Genomic DNA, 22,632 nt, shown 5'->3' with positions numbered 1-22,632 from the left:
AGGAAAACCAGCATCACAATAAAGGCAGATGCCAACCTCAACTGGGAAATGTTTCATGGAAACCTGCCACAGGACTTAAAGGCAGATGTCAGATCTCACTCAAGATAACAACACACCCTGCTGGAAAGTGACATACCTTCGGAAAAATACACATTTCCCCTCGCTGACTTCCCCCCTTCTTACCTTGTGGGCATTGCTTAGTCCTATACTGGCTGCGGCTTGTACCTGCCCCAGGACTGGGAGCTGCTCTGAGGGTCTCTGGGAAGGAGGCGGGGGGAGGGGACGATGAGTTCTGTGACCGAGCTGGAGGGTGGCAGCAGTGAACCCTGCTGTGCTGGGCTGTTCGACCACATCCCAGTTGGCTTCCCTGGCGCTCACGTCGGCTGCTGCTGGAGCAGTGGTCATGTACGCCACGGGGGCTGTGCTGGTATTCTCTTCAGGGGACCCAGAAGGAGGGTAGATTTTGTCCTTAGGCAAATTAGAAGGTGCGGGAGCTTTGTCTGCAAGTTCTGAAGGGTGATGGGGTTTATCCACACTTGCGCCAAGGTAAGAAGGAGGCTGATCTCCACTGTAGAAATGAAGCTGACCCTGGTCCACAAAGGAGACAGTCGGCATACTGGTCTTCACAGGCTGGGCTTCAGGGAAACTTATGTGATCATCAGACTCAGAATCTGTTAAGGGAACTGAAGCGACCCTGGCCTTTTCTGGGTCCCCAGATAAATAGATTCGAGGTGGCTGATCGCCTGGTATGTCTGCTGGGTGTCGTTGCTCCCCAGATTCAGTGGCGTTGGAATGGGTATAAACCCCAGTAGCTGCCGTATCTGGTGCTGGCTGGTCACAGTTTCTGGAGGCCTTGGTCTGGAGGTGGAACTGCTCAGCTGGCCTATCGGTTTGGAAATAGGCTTTATCTAGGGTAGCACTAGAGTAGGCAGTAGGCAGTTTCTCTTCAGTCGCGGCCACTGCTGTGTCTCCGTAATGTGTACAAGCAGCCTGGGAAGCGCCCGGTCTCGTCAACGACTGGGTCGAGGCTTGCTGTGCAGACTCAGCTAAGGCCAGCGCCAACAGGCGGGCAGCATTTTTCGGAGGCGGTGGTGGTGGGATAAGAGAGACTGAACTTACAGGAACGGAATCCTGAGGGGGATCATGGGTATCTGCTCCTGGTGGGAAATTGGGAAAAAAAATGAAAGTGAAAAGGTAGCTTGTGTTATCCTATACGGAAAGCCAAACACTCCCCATTTCATCACTAAAAAAATGGGTGCCTTCCATATTTCAAAATGTCAATCCACGATCTTCTATCCCACATGCAAATGCTGTAGAAAACACATCTGGTTCAGAAGGAAAACTAAAACAAAGAGTGTCTAAGGCTGCAATCTCCTCTTGGATTGCTACAGAGATGGGGGTGAAGCAGGTCCCTCACCTGGCTCAGAAAAGATTGCTTAGAAAACAAGCTTCAAGTGCTTACAGATTGTTATTAAGAATAGTTTTTATATTTGATGGTGTACGCTGGCTGGTTAACTTGTAAGGCTATAATATAGGTATTTTATCAGAAGACAAAACAGAATCAAGAGCTACGAAGTTGTGCAAAAATTATCCAGGAATTCTGACTGTCCAAGGAGATAAGGGGACTTTATGAAGGTTTGAAGCAGGACCACTGGCCCTTTGGGGGATTTTTTGTTTGACTGATTTTAATTTAGGGCTTTGAGCCATCAGCACCACCTAGAAAAACATTCTGTTTGATTAAAGGCTAGCTGTGGAGTAAATTTCTCTCTTAAAAGGCACAGTTGGCACACAGGATTGAAGATCCCTCTTAGCTTACAGAAAGAATGGAGGAAAGCAAATGGTACCTGTCTGAGCCTGTCCAGAAGGTACAGCCTTACTCTGACTGCTTGAGGCAGGTTCCTCCTTCCCTGGCGGGTCTGCGTCTGCAGCAGCCACCTGGTCCAGGGGCTGGACTTCAGACTCACACCCTTCCTGGGCCTCTCTCTCGTTTGCTTTTATCTTTACTACCTGGGTGGGGGATCTATTTATGACATCACTTTCTTCGCCACTTTTGTTCCAGGCCGGAGAAGGTGCATTCTGAGCTGCTGTGTTTGCGACGGTACCGATGACTTCTGACACCCGAGCGGGAAGGGTCACTGAAATTGGCTCAGATATGTTCAGAGAGGGGGATTTGCTTAATTTCCGTCCAATCTTTGGAGAGAAAGCATAGACGACCTTTTCAGTGAACGAGGCTGGCTTAGATGATTTCTCTTCAGTTGGGCTCAAGTCCAGGGTAAAGAATGGACTCAGTTTCTCCTGAAGAGGAGAGACAGGTTCAGAACTTGCAGTACTTCCTGGAGTCTGAGACTGGCTACCACCTGCTTCTGTGTCCTTTCTATTGGTACTCTGTTTATCCTTGGAGTATCCCAATGAGTCTAAAAAGGAAGCCCCGCTCTCCAGACATTCTGATTCGGCCTTAGGAGGACTGCACTGAAATGACATCGGATCAAAATCCAGGCTGGCTACCCCGATGTCTGGTGGGCTCAGATCAACATCCTCAGCTGAATGAGGAGACACGAGAGCCGGAATGTGCAGCAGCCCTACTTCCTCCTCACTTCCATGGCTGTGAGGCAGATTATCGTAGGAATTACAGCGGTTCCCCAGCATCTCTCCATTAAAAGAGGCACTCAGGGCATCACTGCTAGATCTGGGTCTTCTGGGTCGGAACAGCTTGGAATCACCTGGTAAAAATGGATACAGTAACAGAGTATGAATGTCACAGGATACACGGTGCTGTGACAAATCATCTACATAGTACAGCAGAAACATACCATATACAGTAAGAAAACATAATTGTCTCTTGGGGCACACAGACGGAACTCCCAAAGCAAATGCTAAATAACAAACACATTTGATACAATCAGAGGGAGAATGCATTTGATGGTTTCAATAGGAAAAAGGACTCAAAAGTCTTAGATTCTATTACTAGTCCAACACTGACTCTTGTGACTTTGCCCAAGTTTTTCATTTCTTTTTTTCTGATTTTATCACTGACCTCACACATGATGTGTGAGGTAGAACTAACCACTTTAAATGGTACTTTGGATGTACAATAGCAAAAAGGGTTTTCTGTTTGTTTTTCTGAGGAAAAATCCTCATACCCAAATTTCTACAAAATTGAACTTCTCAAAAAGAAGTGTTTACATATATTTAGTAAAGGATTCCTTTCAAATACTTAAAAATATATATTTTTTCTTTAACAAGAACAGGCTTTAAGTTCCTCAAGGAGAGGCCTTAAGAGTGGTAGAGTATTACCTGATTTTATGACACTGCTAAACATCCAACTGGTAAAAGAAGTCCTCTATCTCATTATTCTATTACAATGATTAGAATTGCCATAGTGAAAATGTACTATAAAGAGGCACTGTCTTAACACAAGTACATCCACTAATGTGTTGACCACTTATAAAATTAATCCCTACTCAAATATTATTTGCTGCTTAATACAAGCACCTATGCAGCCCACTGCATTGTTTTTGTGAACCATTCTCTTAACTTCAGTGAAATGGAAAATCTGGGAAAACCAGTAAGATGTCAGACACCCAACGGAAGTGAAATGCGAGGATCTGTTGAATCACAAGCAGAGCCATCGGTCACTGAGGACCTGGCAGTTAGAAGTTATAAATGAGGATGAGCAAGCTGACCGGAAGGAAGACACCCCAGGAAACTTCAAAAGAGCACAATTTGAATACCAATGGATTAAGAAAAGTCCGTGGGAAATCAATGCAGCTCTTGATTATTTTTGTAACAAGGGCCTTTTTTACCATACTGCTGCACAAGCCAAACGTGACGTGGAGGACGTCCTATTTGCTAAACTACATGGTTTTGTCAAAAAAGTTCTACCTCCCTCCAAGTCAACATGGAAGTAATCTTTGTTCATTCTAAAAATTAGTACAGAGTTGCAACTATAACCCGACTTATGCTAAACGGAAGCTAAAAAGTTATTTTCAAATTTTTTTAGTTTTGTTCTTCAAGTTGCAATCAAATCTTTTTGTACTATTTATCGTAAAATTTCGGCCCCCATTTTAAGCAGACTCACTTTAAGTTGCCCCTCTCCTGGTACTAATCATCCTCAGATAATGAGGGCTGCCTCTAACCAAAGTGATGCATGAGATTTAACGTCAGGCTAAATTGGCAAGACAAAAGACTACTGGTCTAAACATCAAAACTGCTTAATTTTATACTTTGTAACAAACACTGTGCTCTCATTGTGAAATTTAAAGAAAGAAATACTATTAACACCATTTTCCGCTGGGCATTAATAAATATAAATGGTTACCTTAAAACACTTCATCTATTTTTATGTAAATTGAATAGCAGTCATGTCAAAAGTGAAGAAATTAAAGACTGGTACCATATTAAAACATCAATGGACAATGCTAAATATCAATAGATACTAGTATTTTTAGGAAATTATAGTCTATAGCCTATTTATTAAGCATGTATTTATAAAATATACTTAATTGTGTGTCCTTTTATGAAATATATTCTAGAATAAAACAACTGACGCTTTAGTCTCACCATCGGCTGCGTGGAGGGAAGAGAGGGACTCCTCACTCTTAGCTGAGCGCAAGGTCCCTTCTGCTCTGCCACCTGAAGAGTCGAAACCAAACAGTGTCAGGCTTTATCCACCGTTACATATGTACTGAAAGGGAACAGTGCTTTTCTGTGCACATATTTAAACTTCCAAGAGTAATCATATTTTTGCAACCATATTCAATTTTGCTTTGTATTTTATAATGTGTTGTACTGTTTTCTCAAGTGGCTTCCTATGTGAAAAATCTTTTCTAAAGGATTATGAACTTGAGAATAGAGATGAGTTTTAAAACTTGCTTTTATATTTCCTAAAGATCAGTATGTCTTGAGATGATCTCATACTGTTGCAGCGAAAATAGAAATGAGACTTTTCTGATAAACAAGAAAAATAAGCAACAATGAACAGGCCGGGGAAACAGCATAAACAGCCCTGAAAGAGTTAAGCAATCCTGGTTATTCTTTAGCTGTTACTACTAACAAATACTTGTAGCTTAGACATGTCCTTCACAAAGCTAATTACTCTCTGATTCCATATGAATTGTACCCTGCACCTGGCATTTACTCTGGCTGCGTTCTCTTGTAGCAAATCACCCCTTGTAGCTGTTTACATTTCAGAAAGAAGGTCGCAGGCTGATAACCCAGAGATGAACGGACCCAATTAACAGGCTGCCTGACGCCAGCAGTGACTGTTTTAAAATACTGGAAGAAGAAGAAGAATGCAAGACCTTCACCACTTTGATCCTATCACTTATCCTTGGGAGTTCCACCTATAAGAACCCCTGTAATTCCCCAGGACAGGGGGGCACAGTTCTTGAGGCACTAGCCTGCTGTGTCTTCCCTTCTGCCTGGCAGAAAAATAAAGCCATCTCTGTCTTCCTCCAAAATCTCTGTCTCCATATTTCTGTTCGGCATCGGTGCACAGGGAAGCCGATATTTCGGCAACAAAACTGGATTTAGGGTGAGCCCTAAATCCAATGACTGGTGTCCTTTTAAGAAGAAAAGATGTACATGATTGCAAACTGAATGAATGATGAATTAAATGAACTGAATGTTGTATTTCTAACATTACCCAAGAAGTAAGCACTACTTTCCTTCCTAGATTCAGAACCTGTTAATATCGGTAGATTTAAATGATTTTTAAAAGAGCAGTACTTTCAACAACACAGTAATAGATTTATCTATCCAATAAGATACTCTCATCAATGAATCATCTGGTAAAAAGATACCTTCTTTGGTTATAAGACTTATAAACTCTTAGAGGCATGCTGAAATATGATTTTGTCATTTTAAAAATCTATTAATATGTAGACTAGTAAGTTTAAATACCACAGCAGTTATTTTTTATTACCAACAATATACAAACTACATTACAAATATATTGTGGATTTTTAACCACATTCACACTATATATAGTCTATATAGTTTCCAAAGGAATTGGGAACTTCTACACACTTATATATAATACGTATTTGGGGATGAAGCACTGGTCAAAGAAGACAATTCACGTGTAACAACACAACTAGGACGCATCCTGTTGAAGCCTGTTATAACAATGTGGTGAGTCTGTGTCTGAGTTAGAGAAGAGCCGCATTCTAGGCTGGGAAGCGTGGCCCCGCAGGCAAACTGCTCCCGCAGCGCAGAGAGAAGGGAAGGCGTGACGCACTGACCTTTCAGAGCCATGGCTTTCATCTCTGAGGGCTCACTCTCATTACGCTGCAACTTCCGTTTAGAAACAGATGATGATTTCCCCAGGTTGAAAAAGGAACGCCAGCTGCCCACAGGAGATTTTTTCATTTTATTTTGAGGCCTCCTCCTATGAGAGAAAATAATCTGTATTAAGACACCCAAGGGGCCACCTTTACTTATGGACAAAGAATAAACGATGGAAAGAAGCAAGCAGCCTGGAGAGGCCCAGCCGACACAGTACACCCCCACCCTGCACAGAGCTCTCTCCACTCAGCGCGGCTGAGCCGTGCAGCTGAAGCAGGAAATGAAAATTACATGTACGAAGTTTAATTGTGGTAACTAGTTTCACAAAGATAACTTTTATACAGATTTTCATATCTGGATCTAACCTCACAATCCACGAAATAAGTGAGAATAAGACATATTTGGGAATAGAAAATATTAAAACTCCAAAAATAAAACAGAGTTGAAGAAAATGATTTTAGGTGTGAGGAAAGAGAATTAAGCCAAAAAAGAAGAAAAGTATTAAGAAAAATAACTAACATATACTGAATGCCAGGCGCTATGCTAACTGTATATGTAGTATCTCATTTAAGTTATATAAAACCATATGAGGTAGGTATTATTATTCTCATTTTACAACTGAGGAAATTATGACACTAAGAAGTTGAAGTGACTTCCTTAATGTTGTAAAACTAGTAAATAATGGAGTCAGAGTTGGAACCCAGGTCTATCTGTATCCCAGCATCGACACTCTTGATTACTATTCTATAAAGAGGTTTTTGAGAAAATTGTAGAGGTATCACATAAATTCAAGAAACTGAAGATAAACTTAGAATGACAAAGATGTTCTAACTTACTATTGTCAGGACATTTTAATCAAGGGAAATGAAAGGAATTTAGAGAAGTATACTAACATGCGGAAATAAATTCTCAACTTTCATTAGTACTATCCAAATCCACGGAGTTGAAGTCCTCACATTCCTATGTAATAGCCAAAGCAGGAACCTGAGGTCAAAATTAACTCACATACATTAGTCTTCCCACAGTAACTTAGTAAAGAAGATATAAGAACCGTGTTATTATCATTTCTTTAGAGAAACAGAGAATAGGAGCTGGAAAGGACACTGAGAGAGTGAACAGCAGTGGTTCTCAAACTCTGTCACACATCAGAACCACCTGGAAGGTCTGATAAAAGACTGACTGCGGGACCCCACCCCGGAGTTCTGGTTCAGTGGGTCTGGGGTTGGGGCCAGCCGAGAACGATCTGCTGGTCGGGAGGTGCCCTGTGAGGAGCGCTGGTCTACTCTGAACTCAGTGGGAACCAATGTTGCGCCATTATCCATTCACTGTTTTTTGAATAAGCTGTCGCAACGTTTATTTCTAAACTAATTTCTCAACAACATATTTCAGAGAGAAAATGACACCCGACATAGAGGAAATGTATCATTTTTCCTAACAATATTCCCTGTACAGCAGACTTTCCTCTCCTTTCCAACAATGACATGATGTTGTAACGCTTTTCAAGAATCATTCACAGCAGTCCCTAGGAAGTAACATCCAGAGTCGAAGGAACAGGTTTTTCTGGGACCGGCACAGAATCAATATAGTAATACTAAAATACAAAAGTAAAAGAAAAGAAAATAACAAATAGCCATGAAACGCACATTTTTGAGGAGGACTAAATGAATTTTACCTTTCAGGTGGGAACTCAATTATGGTGTGAAATTTTCCCTGAAGTGCAGCAGGTCCTTCTCCTACTTCGATATATTTGTTTTCAGTCACAATTGGAGAATTGACCTGAGCCTGTGTTCGTGCCTGGGCTTCCTCCAGTGTCAGCAGTTTGGTGGATGGAGACGAAACCAGCAGGGACTTGGGTCTTGATAGAGAAGCTTTGGAAAGAAAAAAAAGCAATGAAGAGAGTCAAACTTTATGACACGGGGGAAAAAAAATATAAGTATCTGTGGGTGTGTACAACAATCTGTGTACCTGTCCATCCATCTATCTCCCTTTCTGTGTTGTTTTATATTTTCTTCATTAAGTTTTTTAAATGGCAAAAGTAATAGAGCCTTATACTAAGTGAGGAATAGAAGATACATACCAGGTTATTAACAGTGATAGATATAAATATAAAATTCCTTAAGTAATTTTAACTATTTTCCTTTCTTAAAAGATTCTAGGCAAGGCCTAGTATCATTCATGTATTTTTAGTTTTGGAAGGAATTTTACTTCTGCTGCTCTATATTACATCTTTATATACATCAATAATAGGTGACATGATACATTTTTTATGGGCCATGAACTTAGATCATGATAGGTCTAATACTTAGTAGTCACTAAAAACATACAAAATAACTGTTATATTGTGCATTTTGGGGAACAGATATAAATTAGCTGCTTTCTACTAAGACAGATTTATTAAACTGAGATAAGAAATGCAGTTTCCCAACCTGGTAGAGGTTTTAATACATGTTCCTGGTAGTGAACAACATCTGTTAGAGCCCTACCTGCCCCTTCCTGAATGACCGCGCTGATCTTCCCGCTGAAAAGGACGTCAACGTGATTGAGGATGAACTCAACAACCACAGACTGAATTCTCACTTCCATGAAAGCTGCCGTCCCACTGAAGCAGGCAGATTCTATCTGTTTTGATCTGTGGGGTAAACAACATTACCATCATAGGGTCCCCAAAACAGCAGTCTTAAAGAGCATTATTTTTTGCTTTAAGTGTAAATCACAGACAAACCAGAGGAAGAAAGCATACTTTTACAGTGCCTTGGCTAAACCCCGATTGCCTGTTTTAGGAAGATGCTCATAAAAACAATATATTAGTTTTACTTTTTAAAATTATCCTTGGGCTTCCCTGGTGGCGCAGTGGTTAAGAATCCTCCTGGCAATGCAGGGGACACGGGTTCAAGCCCTGGTCCAGGAAGATTCCACATGCCGTGGAGCAACAAAGCCCATGTGCCACAACTACTGAGCCTGCACTCTAGAGCCCTCGAGCCACAACTACTGAGCCCGCATGCCACAACTACAGAAGCCCACACGCCTAGAGCCTGCGCTCCACAACAAGAGAAGCCACTGCAATGAGAAGCCCGCGCACCACAACGAAGAGTAGCCCCCGCTGGCCGCAACTAGAGAAAGCCCGCGCACTGCAACAAAGACCCAACACAGCCAAAGATAAATAAAATAAATAAATAAATTAATTAATTAATTAATTAAAAAAAATTATCCTTAAGGAACACTGATGAATTACTTTTATTTAAGGTCACTCTGTTTCTACTTCAGGTCATAAGTCAAATGCAACTTACCTTAGCAGGTTTGGAGCCCAAACAATTGCTAGGTTTTTTGCATGCATATTTGTGATGGAACAATAGTCAGCTAGAAGAGACAAGTGTCTCATTAGGAACTCCAGCGTTCTGGAAAATGAAATACAACATATTAACAAAAAGAAACACCATGTATCAGTATAGAGCATAAAAGCTCCACTAATTAACTTGTAAGTTTTCAATGGCAATATGGAAAAAGAAACCATACAAACCCCAGCAAATTTTTTTGCTGCCTATTAGGCTTGAGTATTATTACTGCTACAGAACTGTCCGAATATTATGGATTCTACATTTTATGTATGATAATTACATCTACAGAATACTAAGAAAAAAAGTCTAAGGCAGACGCAGTAAGAAGTGCAAGTTTCTGATAGAACTGGCTCAGAAAACGAAACAGCTTTAGTTTTAAAGAAATCTCTAAGAATATTTGCTCCTGCCTGTTAGAAATTTAGTTTCAGGGACATCAGTGAAGTGAATCCTCCACAAAATTTAGTTTCTAGACAAATACTATCAAGAACTTATGCTATTCTACTTGCAGCAGACATGCTAACAGGAAAGAATTTAAACTTCTCTTCTGTAAAAGAAAACAACATTTCACAAGCCTAAAAAGAGTTAAAAGAAAAATTCCAGTAGGTACCAAGGGGGAAAATATTTGAACAATAACATGCTCTTGGAATAGAAAGCCTACTTCAAATCCTAATATCCTGGTTTATCTTATACATTCTAAGTGTGATTTATTTAAATAATTTTTTATATAGAGAGAGATTAAACAATAGGGCAGAGTATTTTGGGAAATAAAGCATGATCAGCTTAAATGTAAGTCAAGTCAGATAAACACAGAGGTATTACCTATCAGCTTACAAAACTGTTAAAGACAATGAACAGGAGACAGAAGTTTAAGACTATTATTTGAAACAGAAATTAAAGTTAAATTGTGGTCAACATATAAGCCTTCAAGATTCAGATGAGCCTGACATGAATTTGAGAAAAGGAAGATAACAGCTCAAGGCACTGTTCAAGAAGCCTCTGCAGGGGATCTCACCAAATTCTCACAACAGACCCCACAAGCACAGTGTTACCATCCCCATTTTATGGGCGAGAGAGCCAATGTTGGCCCAGGTTACAGAGACAAGTGGTGCTGGGATCAAATCCAGGTCAGCTTGGCTCCAAAAGTCTGTGCTCGTCAATAGCACTGAGTATCTACTCTAGCTGGCAAAAAAAAAAAGGGTAATTTTCGGTCCCTCTTCTGTACAAGTTAAATAAGGAAAGACACACAGACAGAAGTGAGGCTGGCCTGGAGACAATGTAGAGACAGGAAGCTTGAGAAATGTATTTAGAACACAATGTAAAATTTTATTATTTGGAGTCGGAGGAGTAGAAGAAGGAAGGTAAAGATTAAAGCACTTCAGAAATGTATTTTAAAAGAAATGCAAATTAAAACAAAAGACACCATTTTATTCACACACCTAACTGTAAAGATTTACATCTAACTGTAAATCTTTACATCTAATTGTAAAGATTCTTTAAAAGCTAAAGGAGAATTTTAGTCAGAGTGCCATGATATGAGCATTTCATATTTAGCAGAGTATAAACTGCATATACCTTTATGGAATACAAGTTGAAAACTGCTTTATGTTGGGAAGAAACTTTTAAGATCTTTTGATTTCCAAGAATTCCCAGGTTTTTATCCTAAAAAATAACCTTGATTCCCCAAAAGATTCAGGTAAATGGATGGTCCTCATAGCAGTGTTCAAAATTGGAGAAAAAACTCCCACCACACGAATAGATTAAATAGGCAAATTAGGGGAAAGGTTTATATAACATATGGCCCATTCACATGAAAGAATACTATTAAGAATCATGTTTTTCAAGAACATTTAAGGAATTAGAAAATGTGAATGTTAAAATCTTAGAAAGTCTGAATGAAAAGAGATGTATGAAGTAGGAGATACACAAATTACATAGAAGAAACTAGAATATAAAAACACATTACATAGGAGATAGATGCCAAGGAGGAAATATGTATACAGTGAGTAATATGTATGAAACAGGTGGGCATACATGGTAGGTAATATAATGCACATCAGGAGAAAAGAGGATAATATTAGGATATACGTATTCTATATACATAGACATATATCAGCAATCTATAAAATATATAGTGTACAAAATATGTAAAACGCATATGCAATATATAACTGCACATTTACTATGTGCAAGGTTTCTATTCTGAGAATACAGTGAGTGATAAGACAGGATTCGTGACCTCAGGAAGCTTATATTTTAGACGGGTTATATCTAGAATAGGCAATACAGTAAATATAAAAAACATATAGAAGGATATTTGTACAATATATAATATACAGCAGGAAAGGTACATAATGTTCAAGAGGGAAGATTAAACAGATAGCAAGGGAGCTATACATGTAATTTCCTGGGGAAATACCTATATATTATTAAGAAATATCTATATAATAAAGAAGAATATATACTTTGGTAGCAGAAATATAAATAATAGTAGAGAAGATAAGCATAATATAGTAAAAAAGCTATATGTATCAATATAGCAGGAAATATATATGTATGTGTATGAGCATATTTTTATATATATATATATATATTCACACACACATTTATGTTTCTGTGTATGTGTGTTTGTAGAGATAAAATACATAACAAACTTAAAACATAAAGGTACACGGCAGACAATAACAATGATAATAATAATGGTTATTAACTCATATAAATAGTAATTATTTAACAGGCCTTGTTCTGAGTGCTTTCCTTTTAATATTCGTAACAATCCTATGAGAAAAGTACTATTATCTCTCTCTTACAAACAATGAAACTGAGTCCACAGAGGCAAAGGAACTTGCCCAAGGTCACAAGGTCAGACAGCTAACACAGGCCATTGGCTCCAGAAGCCCTACATTATAATTTCTATAATATATAGAAATTATATATAATAGGTGATATAAATGTACTGCACTGCAGGGGATAAATATATAAGGAATATAAAACAAATGGTGGGAGATTATTTGTATAAAATATAAAATCTATAGAAGACATTTGTACTTCACTATATGAGAAATATATACATATATATGTATACAATATACACATGTATATATACATATGCTATATACATACATACTCTTTCTCTCTCTATATACACACATATATACTCTCTCTCTGTATGATATATGATAGGGTTTCTTCCTCCTCTTCTTACTGATGTTCTCTTAATTCACCCACAAGATTAACCAATAAGCCTCTCAATTCCCTCTGTAAAACGTACTGATGATTGATGTCCAAGGCACAATAAGTTTCTCTGGCTAACATACTGAATACTTCGACTAATATCATTTGAATTATAAGCTTACCTAAAGCCAATGTTAAGTGTTTCTATGACTGTTTATGCAAGGTTACTTTAATTCATAGTTAAGTTAAATGCTATCAACATTTATAAAACAAAATTTTAAAAAGATTTCTATGAAACCTCAGTGGATGCTCTGCAAAGTCTTGATAAAGATGAGCTGCCACATGAGGAGGAAACAAGTACCGTGAGGAGCAGAGAACAATTTAAAACAAAACACAACCTGTACTGACCAATAATATTCTCACAGAGAGAAGAGACAGATCCATGAATAAGAATAGAATAGGATGCTATAAAGCAGAAACATTCAGAGAAACAAGAAAGAGAGGGAGCAAGGGAAGGCAGGCAGTTAGCTCTCAGAAGCAATTTTATTTTTTAATCATGAGACGGACTGGAGGAAACCCACATGTGGAAACTGACAAAGAGAAGGTGAGAAACTAAAAGAGTTAGTTCAAGAGTTAAAACAATTCCAGAAAGAGAATGAAGAAAAGGGATGAGGTTTACACTGCAGTGAGAACCATCAAGGAAATAATACAAGAAAATTTCTCAGCAGTTTCCAAGCCCAGTGAGTGCCCAGAGCAAAGAATGAAAAAGAACCCACTCCAAGATGAGTCACTAAGGAAACGGACCACTAGGTATGTTCCAAATTTAAAAACATCCAGAAAGGATATACACAATACAAAATAGATCATATAAAAAAGTAGCACTCTAGTATCAGACTTTGCTGCAGCATTTTTGCTTAGATGCCAAAGGTGTAATACCATCAAAATTATGGGAAAATACTATTTACAGACTAAAATTCTAGAGCCAACTATCAGTCAAATATTCGAGGAGAATAAGAGCATTTTCATATCAAAGTCTCAAAACATTTACCTCCCATACACCTTTTCTCACGGAGCTACCGAAGACGTACACTAGGAAAGCAGGGAGTGAAATATGGAAGGTGACAGCCAGAGATCCAGAAGAGAAGGGATCTAACTCGTGAAGAAAGTGATGGAGGGAATTTCCAGGAGGAAGGTGAAGGGCTGGAGCTGCGTGGAGATCCAGAGAGCAATCAACCCGGGCAGAGCAGTGGGACAGAAGGCACCAGGAGGGGTGTTTTCATGGGGAAAAATTTCTTTTAAAGGGTTGCTTGATATGTTTAAATACAACTAAGGGAACATCCACAGTTCTGTGAGAGAGTCAGGGGACAGACCAGCAATCAACAGATACTCAGCAAACCAAAAACAGGCCATCACTCCATGAAAACACACAGTTATCCCAGAAGGGAAATAAAATCCTAGTATACTATTAGATGCAGCTGTGAATAACAGTTAAGTAGTTACAACAACATAGAAAATGAACTCTGGCTGCACACCAAATGCTGATACAACCAGACTAGGAAGAGGAGAGAAGGGGCCGTGTGTTTGTGTGCTATTGGGGGAGGGGAGCTACAGCTACATCCTCATTTACCACAAAATGAAGGCAAATAATTATACCTAAAAATGAAAAATCAGGAAATAAAAACATACGCATGCTGTTTAAAAACAGGGGAGTAAACTCTAGAAGTAAGAGTTGAGAATAATAACTTCTGGGTAAGAGAAATTAGAATGGGGAGAGGAGACTGCTGGTTTTTGTTTTTTTTTTTTAATTTATTTATTTTATTTATTTGTGGCTGCATTGGGCCTTCGTTGTTGCGCGCAGGCTTTTCTCTAGTTGTGGCGAGCGGGGTCTACTCTTCGTTGCAGTGCATGGGCTTCTCATTGCAGGGGCTTCTCATTGCAGTGGCTTCTCTTGCTGCGGAGCACGGGCTCTATGCATGCAGGCTTCAGTAGTTGTGGCACGTGGGCTCAGTAGTTGTAGCTCACGGGCTCTAGAGCACAGGCTCCATAGTTGTGGCGCACGGGCTTAGTTGCTCCGCGGCATGTGGGATCTTCCTGGACCAGGGCGAGCCCTGCATTGGCAGGTGGATTCTTAACCACTGAGCCACCAGGGAAGCCCCAGGACTGCTGGTTTTTTGCTGCCAGCTTTGCATAAGCGTTTGACTTTTAAAAACTATGTACATAAGTTATATTGACCATTTTAATTTAGAGAGAAAAGATATTTGCGTAGTACCTCATGTAAAACTATAAAGAAGCCTCGGCTTAAATCTAATCATCTGTCTTGCTACACTTTATACTAAAAAAAATATTAAAGGCCAGACACATTCACACATTTGATCTCATTACATTAAAAAGCATCTTCAGAAGGTATTGTTAGTATTGTTAGTATTTTCACATATATGGAGATTGATGCTTGGAGAGGCCACACAGCTACTAAGTGATGAAGCTGGAAATTCAAACTTGGGTCTATCTACCAAAGCCAATATTCTCTGTATTGCGCTAGGTTTCTTTTTCTGGTAAGTTAAAGAAAGCCCTAGTCCCCCTTAAAAATATTTTTTAATAACTGTGTATTGATCAGATTTGTCTTCTCAACCTTCTTTTTCAGGGCTAAACACCTAAATTTCTTGAGCTTCCTTCACAAAAGTTCTTTTGAGGTCTTTTTCCACTCTTCAGTGGGTCCTTAAGACCCCCGCAAAGTTCTCACGTTCCTCCTAAGACAGGCCACAGTAACAGGACAAGCCAATGCTGAGTCACCTCCTGACTCGACTGCCAGGCATTTACAGCTACAGAGTTGACTAAAAAAAGTGTTGATTTTTAATGTTGATTGAAAATTTTCATGTTGATTTAGTGCCAAATTTAGTGCCAATTTAAAAAATATATATATGAACAATGTCATTTTGAAAAGGTCAGCACTAAATTACTTAATTTGTTAATTACTAAAACACCTACTGAATTTAATTTCTTGTCAATAACTGAAATTTTAAAATTTTATCTTTTTGCTTCTTTGTACACTATAATCAATCCATAATTTATGCCATTTTCTTTCTCTCACTAAACGGCAGTCATCCTCCATTTTATTCTGTCTTCTCAGATACAGCAAAAGTATTTCTGAGAGTCGAAGCTAACATACAAATTAAACTGGGTTTTAAAAAGCAGCAACAAAAGAGAGGGTTCAAAATGGTGGTGTAGGAAGATCCTGAGCTTACCTCCTGGCACGGACACACCAAAGCTATAACTAGATACACATAGGATGACTCTCTCCACAAAAGACCTAAAGGCTGGCAAGGCAGCTCTTCTACAGAAAGGACAAAAAAGCGGGGTGGGAAAGCCCCACTGGGACGGAGCGGAGGGGAAAGGTGCAGTCGTGCCAGTTACCCCCACCTACGGCGGGTGGCCCACAAGTGGGAGGGATATGACAAACATGGAGCTCCCCCCCCTGAGCTCTGACCCCACCTCTGCCAGATCTGGAAGGTGTGAGCATCCCCCTGAACGCCTAGTACTGGGGACTGGGGGGCTTGCGTTTCTGAGCCCCAGAGCACTGAAACAATCGGACAGACAGATGTTGTCAGGCTATCACCCCCAGGGCACTGCAGAGACAACAGCCCCCCCCCCCAATCTCTCAGCAGCCACTCCTTCAAAACTGGAGGAGACAGCTGTTTCAACTAATACGTAGAAACAAACACAGAGGGTCAGGCAAAACGAAGAGAAAAAGGATTATATTCCAAATAAAAGAGTAAGACAAAACCTCAGAAAAAGACGCTAATGAAACAGAGATAAAGAGTTCAAAGTAATGGTCATAAAGATGCTCACTGAACTTGAGAAAAGAATGGATGAACAGAGAGATCTTCAACAAAGAGAAAAATATAAGAAAGTTCCAAACAGAAGTTACAGAGCTGAAAAATAAAATAATCTAACAAAAAATATACTAGAGGGATTCAAGAGCAGACTGGATGAAGCAGAAGAATGGATTAGCGAGCTAGAAGACAAAGCAATGGAAATCCCCCAGACAAAACAGCAAAAAGAAAAAAGGAATTTAAAACAGTGAAGATTCCTTAAGGGTCATCTTCTGGGTAAACAAGTAAACAGGCACCCAGCACTGTGTCAATATTTTAGATTTATTTTGGATTTAAGCAAAGCAATTCACAAAGTATTCACACCTGTGGTCATACACCCACTACCTTCAGCAATTTCTCAGTGTCTCAAAAAACAAACGAACAAACAGGCTCAGTCAACCATCTGTTTGTTCATTCATTCATACAACATTTGTTAAGTGCCTACTGGATACCAAGCACTGTGCCAGACCCTGAGAATACAAAGACAAATAAATACAAATGTATGGAGAAACGGAAGTTTAAAGAGTTAGAACTCCAAGTAAATTTAAACAGAAACCCCAGAACCCACTTTTACACAACTGACTTCTACTTTTGGCTGGTATTTTAGATGTGGTTTACCTGTAGTGTGGAGGGGGGAGCTGCTGGATGACATCATGAATTTTTATCAGCCTTTCTTCATCTGTTGCTGCTGAAACAGCATCCTAGAACAACCATAATGCAAAATAAACTATTAGGCTTTGTTGGTAAAGATGAAAGTTCTTCATTTACAATTCAGTTTCACTTTGAGATTAATTGACTTTACTCTTTGATGCTGAACTATGAAGAAAAACAATGTAGTATTCAAGGAAGTAAACTTTGTTTCCACACTAAATGGATACTGAAATCTATTAAAAGATAATATTTTAAAAACTTTATGATAACCAGTATCGAGGGTTATAAGATTAGCAGCTCAAAGTCAGAAACCGAAAGAGTGAAAACAGTGAAGATTGTGGACCAGCTAGCAGTAAAGTGTTTTTATTTTCTTTAAAGGACCCCTCTTCCTCATACAACTATCTCATATGACCAAACCAATCTTCACACGTTTTGGAAAAAAAACACAGCAAAACTCCAAACAGAACTTGACTTAAAAGTGACTTGTACTCACAGAAAACTTCTCATACAGCTGGTAGGTGAGCAAAGGGTTTGGGAGCTCTCGGAAATACAGCTTACACAGGGAGCCCACGGAATGGATGTCTTGAACATAGGGTTCTTTTGTCAGGTCGGGAACATGTTCAGAGTCAAATTCATGGCTAAAAAGATAGATGAGAGACAACAAAACTACTTTTTTGAAAGAAAAGCAAATATGACTTTAAAACAGAAAGGAAAGGTCCAAAGTATTAACCTCTACCTCAGTGAGTTAATATTTTCTTCAAATGACTATATTTCATACAAGTTATATTTGGACTTCAGTAGTAATCAAATGTCTAATCATGAAACAAGTGTTTTTCTAAATGGAAATTAAGGGAATAGCTTTAATATTAAAATGGACAGAAATCTCTGAAATGTGTGTGAAAGAGAAGCGCTTACCACACAGATCTGAAAACAGGACTTCTAATTCCTAATGGTTCAAATACCCAATGTTTTGGCAATTCTGAAAACTAGAGTTGAATGGCAGCTGGTCCATGTGTGACTATGTGCAGAAATTCCTCAAGTACAAGAAGTACAGTTCAGGAATGCTTTATGGAAGAGGGATAAGGAAGCCAGAAACAATATAAAGCAATTCCCAGCTGACACCAAATTTTAAAAGAAAGCAAAATCTGCAGCATTAAAGTGAGTGAAATATAAAAATTGTGCTCAGAACACTAAGGCAGATTAAGCTCACTCTGAGGAGGTTAACTAATATTAATCTACAGACATGAGACCACTCATGAACCTAGAGGATTAATGTATGTGGACAATCTGAGTATGAGATTTGCTGTGTCTGACACTAGAGACTGAAACCTTTTTCCGTATAAGAATCAATTTGTGGAGGCGGAGTCAAGATGGCGGTGTGGGAAGACGCAGAGTCAGCACCTCCCCACAACTAGGGCACCTGCCAGCTGCTGGTGGGGGGCTCTGACCCCAAGGAGGCAGGAGGAACCCCGAAGTGAACGAGTAGGATGCAGGGGGACTGAGGGGGGAGGAGAAGTAGAGGCCAGACAGGATCAGCGCCCCTGAGGGCGGGGAGATCACGAGAGGCAGGTGGGAGGGGCCGTCCAGGAGGAGTGGGAGAGGAGAGGAGGAGGGCATTTGCCCCGCCCACTTGGGAGCCTGCTGAGCTACCAGGCTGGTCCCCTGCCCTCCAAGGCCTCCCCCTACCCCCAGCCGCATTGGTCCTGGGGGCACAGGAGGGAGGCTGGGAGATCAGGAGAGGCAGGTGGGAGGGCCTCCCAGACCAGAGGAGCAGGAGAGGATAGGAGCGTGATTGCCTCGCCCACTAGAGCCCAGGAAGCCTGCTGGACTCCCAGGTGAGGTGCCCCGCCCTCTGAGACCCTCTGTTCCTTGAGCCTAAGCCCCACCCCCCACAGCCCCCAGGGCCTTTTCCAGCCCTGTGGGTCCTAAGCATAGGCCCCACCCACCACCCAAACCTCGCCCTTCCTTAGGCCCTGCCCTCCACAGCCAAGGCCTTTTCTTCCTTTTAAAAAATTTTTTTTCCTTTTCCCTCCTCCTCTTTTTTTTACTATTGTGGTACTGAGGTATCTTCTGGATGTTGATTCATCTATATTTTTATTTTTATATCCTTTCTAACATATCTGTTAGTTTCCTAGTCTAATTTTATTTTTTACTTTGTTATTGTTCTCTTTTTTTTTTTTTTTTTTTTTGCCGCCCCACACAGCTTGTGGGATCTTGGTTCACGAGCCAGAGACTGGGCCGAAGCTCCTGCGGTGGGAGCTCTGAGTCCGAACCACTGGACTAACAGAGAACCTCAGACCCCAGGGAATATTCATCAGAGTGAGGTTTCATGGAGTTCCTCACCTCAGCACCAAGACCCAGCTCTACCCAACAGCCTACAAACTCCAGCTGTACCCAACAGCCTACAAACTCCCGTGTTGGAAGCCTCAGGCCAAATAACCAGTAAGGCAGAAATACAATCACAGATGAAGGAGCAAGGTAAAAACCTACAAGACCAAATAAATGAAGAGGAAATAGGCAATCTACCTGAAAAAGAATTCAGAGTAATGATAGTAAAGATGATCCAGAATCTCGGAAATAGAATGGAGGCACGGATTGAGAAAAAACAAGAAATGTTTAACAAAGATCTAGAAGAACTAAAGAACAAACAAACAGAGATGAACAACACAATAACAAATGAAGAATACACTAGAAGGAATCAATAACAGAATAACTGAGGTAGAAGAACGAATAAGTGAGCTGGAAGACAAAACAATGGAAATAACTGCCGAGGAGCAGAATAAAGAAAAAAAGAATGAAAAGAACTGAAGACAATCTCAGAGACCTCTGGGACAACACTAAACGCACCAACATTCGAATTATAGGGGTCCCAGAAGAAAAAGAGAAAAACAAAGGGTCTGAGAAAATATTTGAAGAGATTATAGTTGAAAACTTCCCTAACATGGGAAAGGTAATAGTCACCCAAGTCCAGGAAGCACAGAGAGTCCCACACAGGATAAAACCTAGGAAAAACACACCAAGACACATCTTACTCAAACTAACAAAAATTAAATTCAAAGAAAAAATATTAAAAGCAACAAAGGAAAAACAAAAAATAACATACAAAGGAACCCCCATAAGGTTATCAGATGATTTTTCAGCAGAAACCCTGCAAGCCAGAAGGGAGTCACAGGATATACTTAAAGTGATGAAAGAGAAAAACCTACAACCAAGATTACTCTACCCAGCAAGGATCTCATTCAGATTTGATGGAGAAGTCAAAAGCTTTTCAAACGAGCAAAAGCTAAGAGAATTCACACCACCAAACCAGCTTTACAACAAATGCTAAAGAAACTACTCTAGGCGGGAAACACAAGAGAAGAAAAAAACCCACAAAAACAAACCCAAAACAATTAAGAAAATGGTAATAGGAACATACATATTGAAAATAACCTTGAATGTAAATAGATTAAATGCCCCAAACAAAAGATACAGACTGGCTGAATGGATACAAAAACAAGACTCATACATATGCTGTCTACAAGAGACCCACTTCAGACCTAGGGACACATACAGACTGAAAATGAAGGGATGGAAAAAGATATTCCATGCAAATGGAAATCAAAAGAAAGCTGGAGTAGCAACATTCATATCAGATAAAATAGACTTTAAAATAAAGACTGTTACAAGAGATAAGGAAGGACAATACATAATGATCAAAGGATCAATCCAAGAAGAAGATATAACAATTATAAATGTTTATGCACCCAACATAGGAGCACCTCAATACATAAGGCAAATGCTAACAACCATGAAAGGAGAAATCAACAGTAAAACAATAATAGTAGGGGACTTTAACACACCACTTACACCAACAGACAGATCAGCCAAACAGAAAATAAACAAGGAAACACAAGCTTTAAATAACACACTAGATCAGATAGATTTAATTGATATTTATAGAACATTCCGTCCAAAAGTGGCAGAAGACACTTTCTTCTCCAGTGCACACGGAACATTCTCCAGGATAGATCACATCTTGGGTCACAAATCAAGCCTCAGTAAATTTAAGAAAATTGAAATCAGATCAAGCATCTTTTCTGACCACAACGCTATAAGATCAGAAATCACTACAGGAAAAAAACTGTAAAAAACACAAATACATGGAGGCTAAACAGTGTGCTACTAAATAACCAAGAGATCACTGAAGAAATCAAAGAAGAAATAAAAAAATACATAGAAACAAATGACAACGAAAACACAACGACCCAAAACCTATGGGATGCAGCAAAAGCAGTTCTAAGAGGGAAGTTTACAGCAATTCAATCTCACCTCAAGAAACAAGAAAAATCTCAAATAAACAATCTAACCCTATACTTAAAACTAGAGAAACAAGAACAAAGAAAACCCAAAGTCAGCAGAAGGAAAGATATCATGAAGATCAGAGCAGAAATGAATGAAAGAGAAATGAAAAAACAATAGCAAAGATCAATAAAACTAAAAGCTGGTTCTTTAAGAAGATAAACAAAATTGATAAACCCTTAGCCTGACTCATCAAGAAAAAAAGGGAGAGGATGCAAATCAATAAAATTAGAAATCAAAAAGGAGAAATCACAACTGACACAGCAGAAATACAAAGGATTATAAGAGAATACTACAAACAACTGTATGCCAATAAAATGGACAACCACAAAGAAATGGACAAATTCTTGGAAAGGTACAATTTTCCAAGACTGAACCAGGAAGAATTAGAAAATATAAACAGACCTATCAAAAATAATGAAATTGAAAGCATAATTAAAAATCTTCCAACAAACAAAAGTCCAGGAGCAGATGGCTTCACAGGCAAATTTTATCAAACATTTAGAGAAGAGCTAACACCCATCCTTCTCAAACTCTTCCCAAAAATTGCAGAGGGAGAAACACTCCCAAATTCATTCTATGAGGCCACCAACACCCTGATACCAAAAGCAGAAAAAGATATCACAAAGAAAGACAATTATAGACAAATATCCCTGATGAACATAGATGCAAAAATCCTCAACAAAATAATAGCAAACAGAATCCAACAGCACATTAAAAGGATCATATACCATGATCAAATGGGATTTATCCCAGGGATGCAAGGATTCTTCAATATACATAAATCAATGTGAAACACCACATCAACAAATTAAGGAATAAAAACCATATGATCATCTCAATAGATGTAGAAAAAGCTTTTGACAAAATTCAACACCCATTTATGATAAAAAGTCTCCAGAAAATGGGCATAGAGGGAACCTACCTCAATATAACAAAGGCCATATATGACAAACCCACAGCAAGCATCATACTCAATG

At 39.3% G+C, this 22,632-nt stretch overlaps 1 protein-coding gene and 1 long non-coding RNA gene across 13 annotated transcripts in view; one reads left to right on the top strand and one right to left on the bottom strand.

Moving 5' to 3' along the window:
- The window catches only part of LOC309667632, a 34,251-nt gene extending 28,613 nt beyond the window's left edge, over positions 1 to 5,638 (top strand). The window contains exon 5 of the long non-coding RNA XR_014267863.1: positions 5,191 to 5,638. This is a non-coding gene — a long non-coding RNA (uncharacterized lncRNA). The remainder of the gene's footprint in view (positions 1 to 5,190) is intronic.
- ARHGAP32 (Rho GTPase activating protein 32) overlaps positions 1 to 22,632 on the bottom strand; it is a 278,046-nt gene that overhangs the window by 7,005 nt on the left and 248,409 nt on the right. For 11 of the 12 annotated variants that reach the window (XM_082476188.1, XM_082476189.1, XM_082476190.1 and 8 more), the window contains 9 exons: positions 17,805 to 17,949; positions 17,279 to 17,361; positions 9,573 to 9,680; positions 8,769 to 8,914; positions 7,958 to 8,153; positions 6,243 to 6,388; positions 4,561 to 4,632; positions 1,845 to 2,720; positions 184 to 1,157 (listed from right to left, as the gene is read on the bottom strand). In XM_082476188.1, coding sequence (XP_082332314.1) covers positions 184 to 1,157; positions 1,845 to 2,720; positions 4,561 to 4,632; positions 6,243 to 6,388; positions 7,958 to 8,153; positions 8,769 to 8,914; positions 9,573 to 9,680; positions 17,279 to 17,361; positions 17,805 to 17,949 — 2,746 coding nt within the window. The remainder of the gene's footprint in view (positions 1 to 183; positions 1,158 to 1,844; positions 2,721 to 4,560; positions 4,633 to 6,242; positions 6,389 to 7,957; positions 8,154 to 8,768; positions 8,915 to 9,572; positions 9,681 to 17,278; positions 17,362 to 17,804; positions 17,950 to 22,632) is intronic. The other variant, XM_082476186.1, reaches the window with a different exon arrangement.

The sequence above is a fragment of the Balaenoptera physalus genome (genome assembly GCF_965194825.1).
Source record: "Balaenoptera physalus genome assembly, chromosome: 10".
NCBI classification, from domain to species: Eukaryota; Metazoa; Chordata; class Mammalia; order Artiodactyla; family Balaenopteridae; genus Balaenoptera; species Balaenoptera physalus.
Note: the sequence above shows the minus strand (reverse complement) of the source record. Positions and strands in the feature narration are given on the sequence as shown.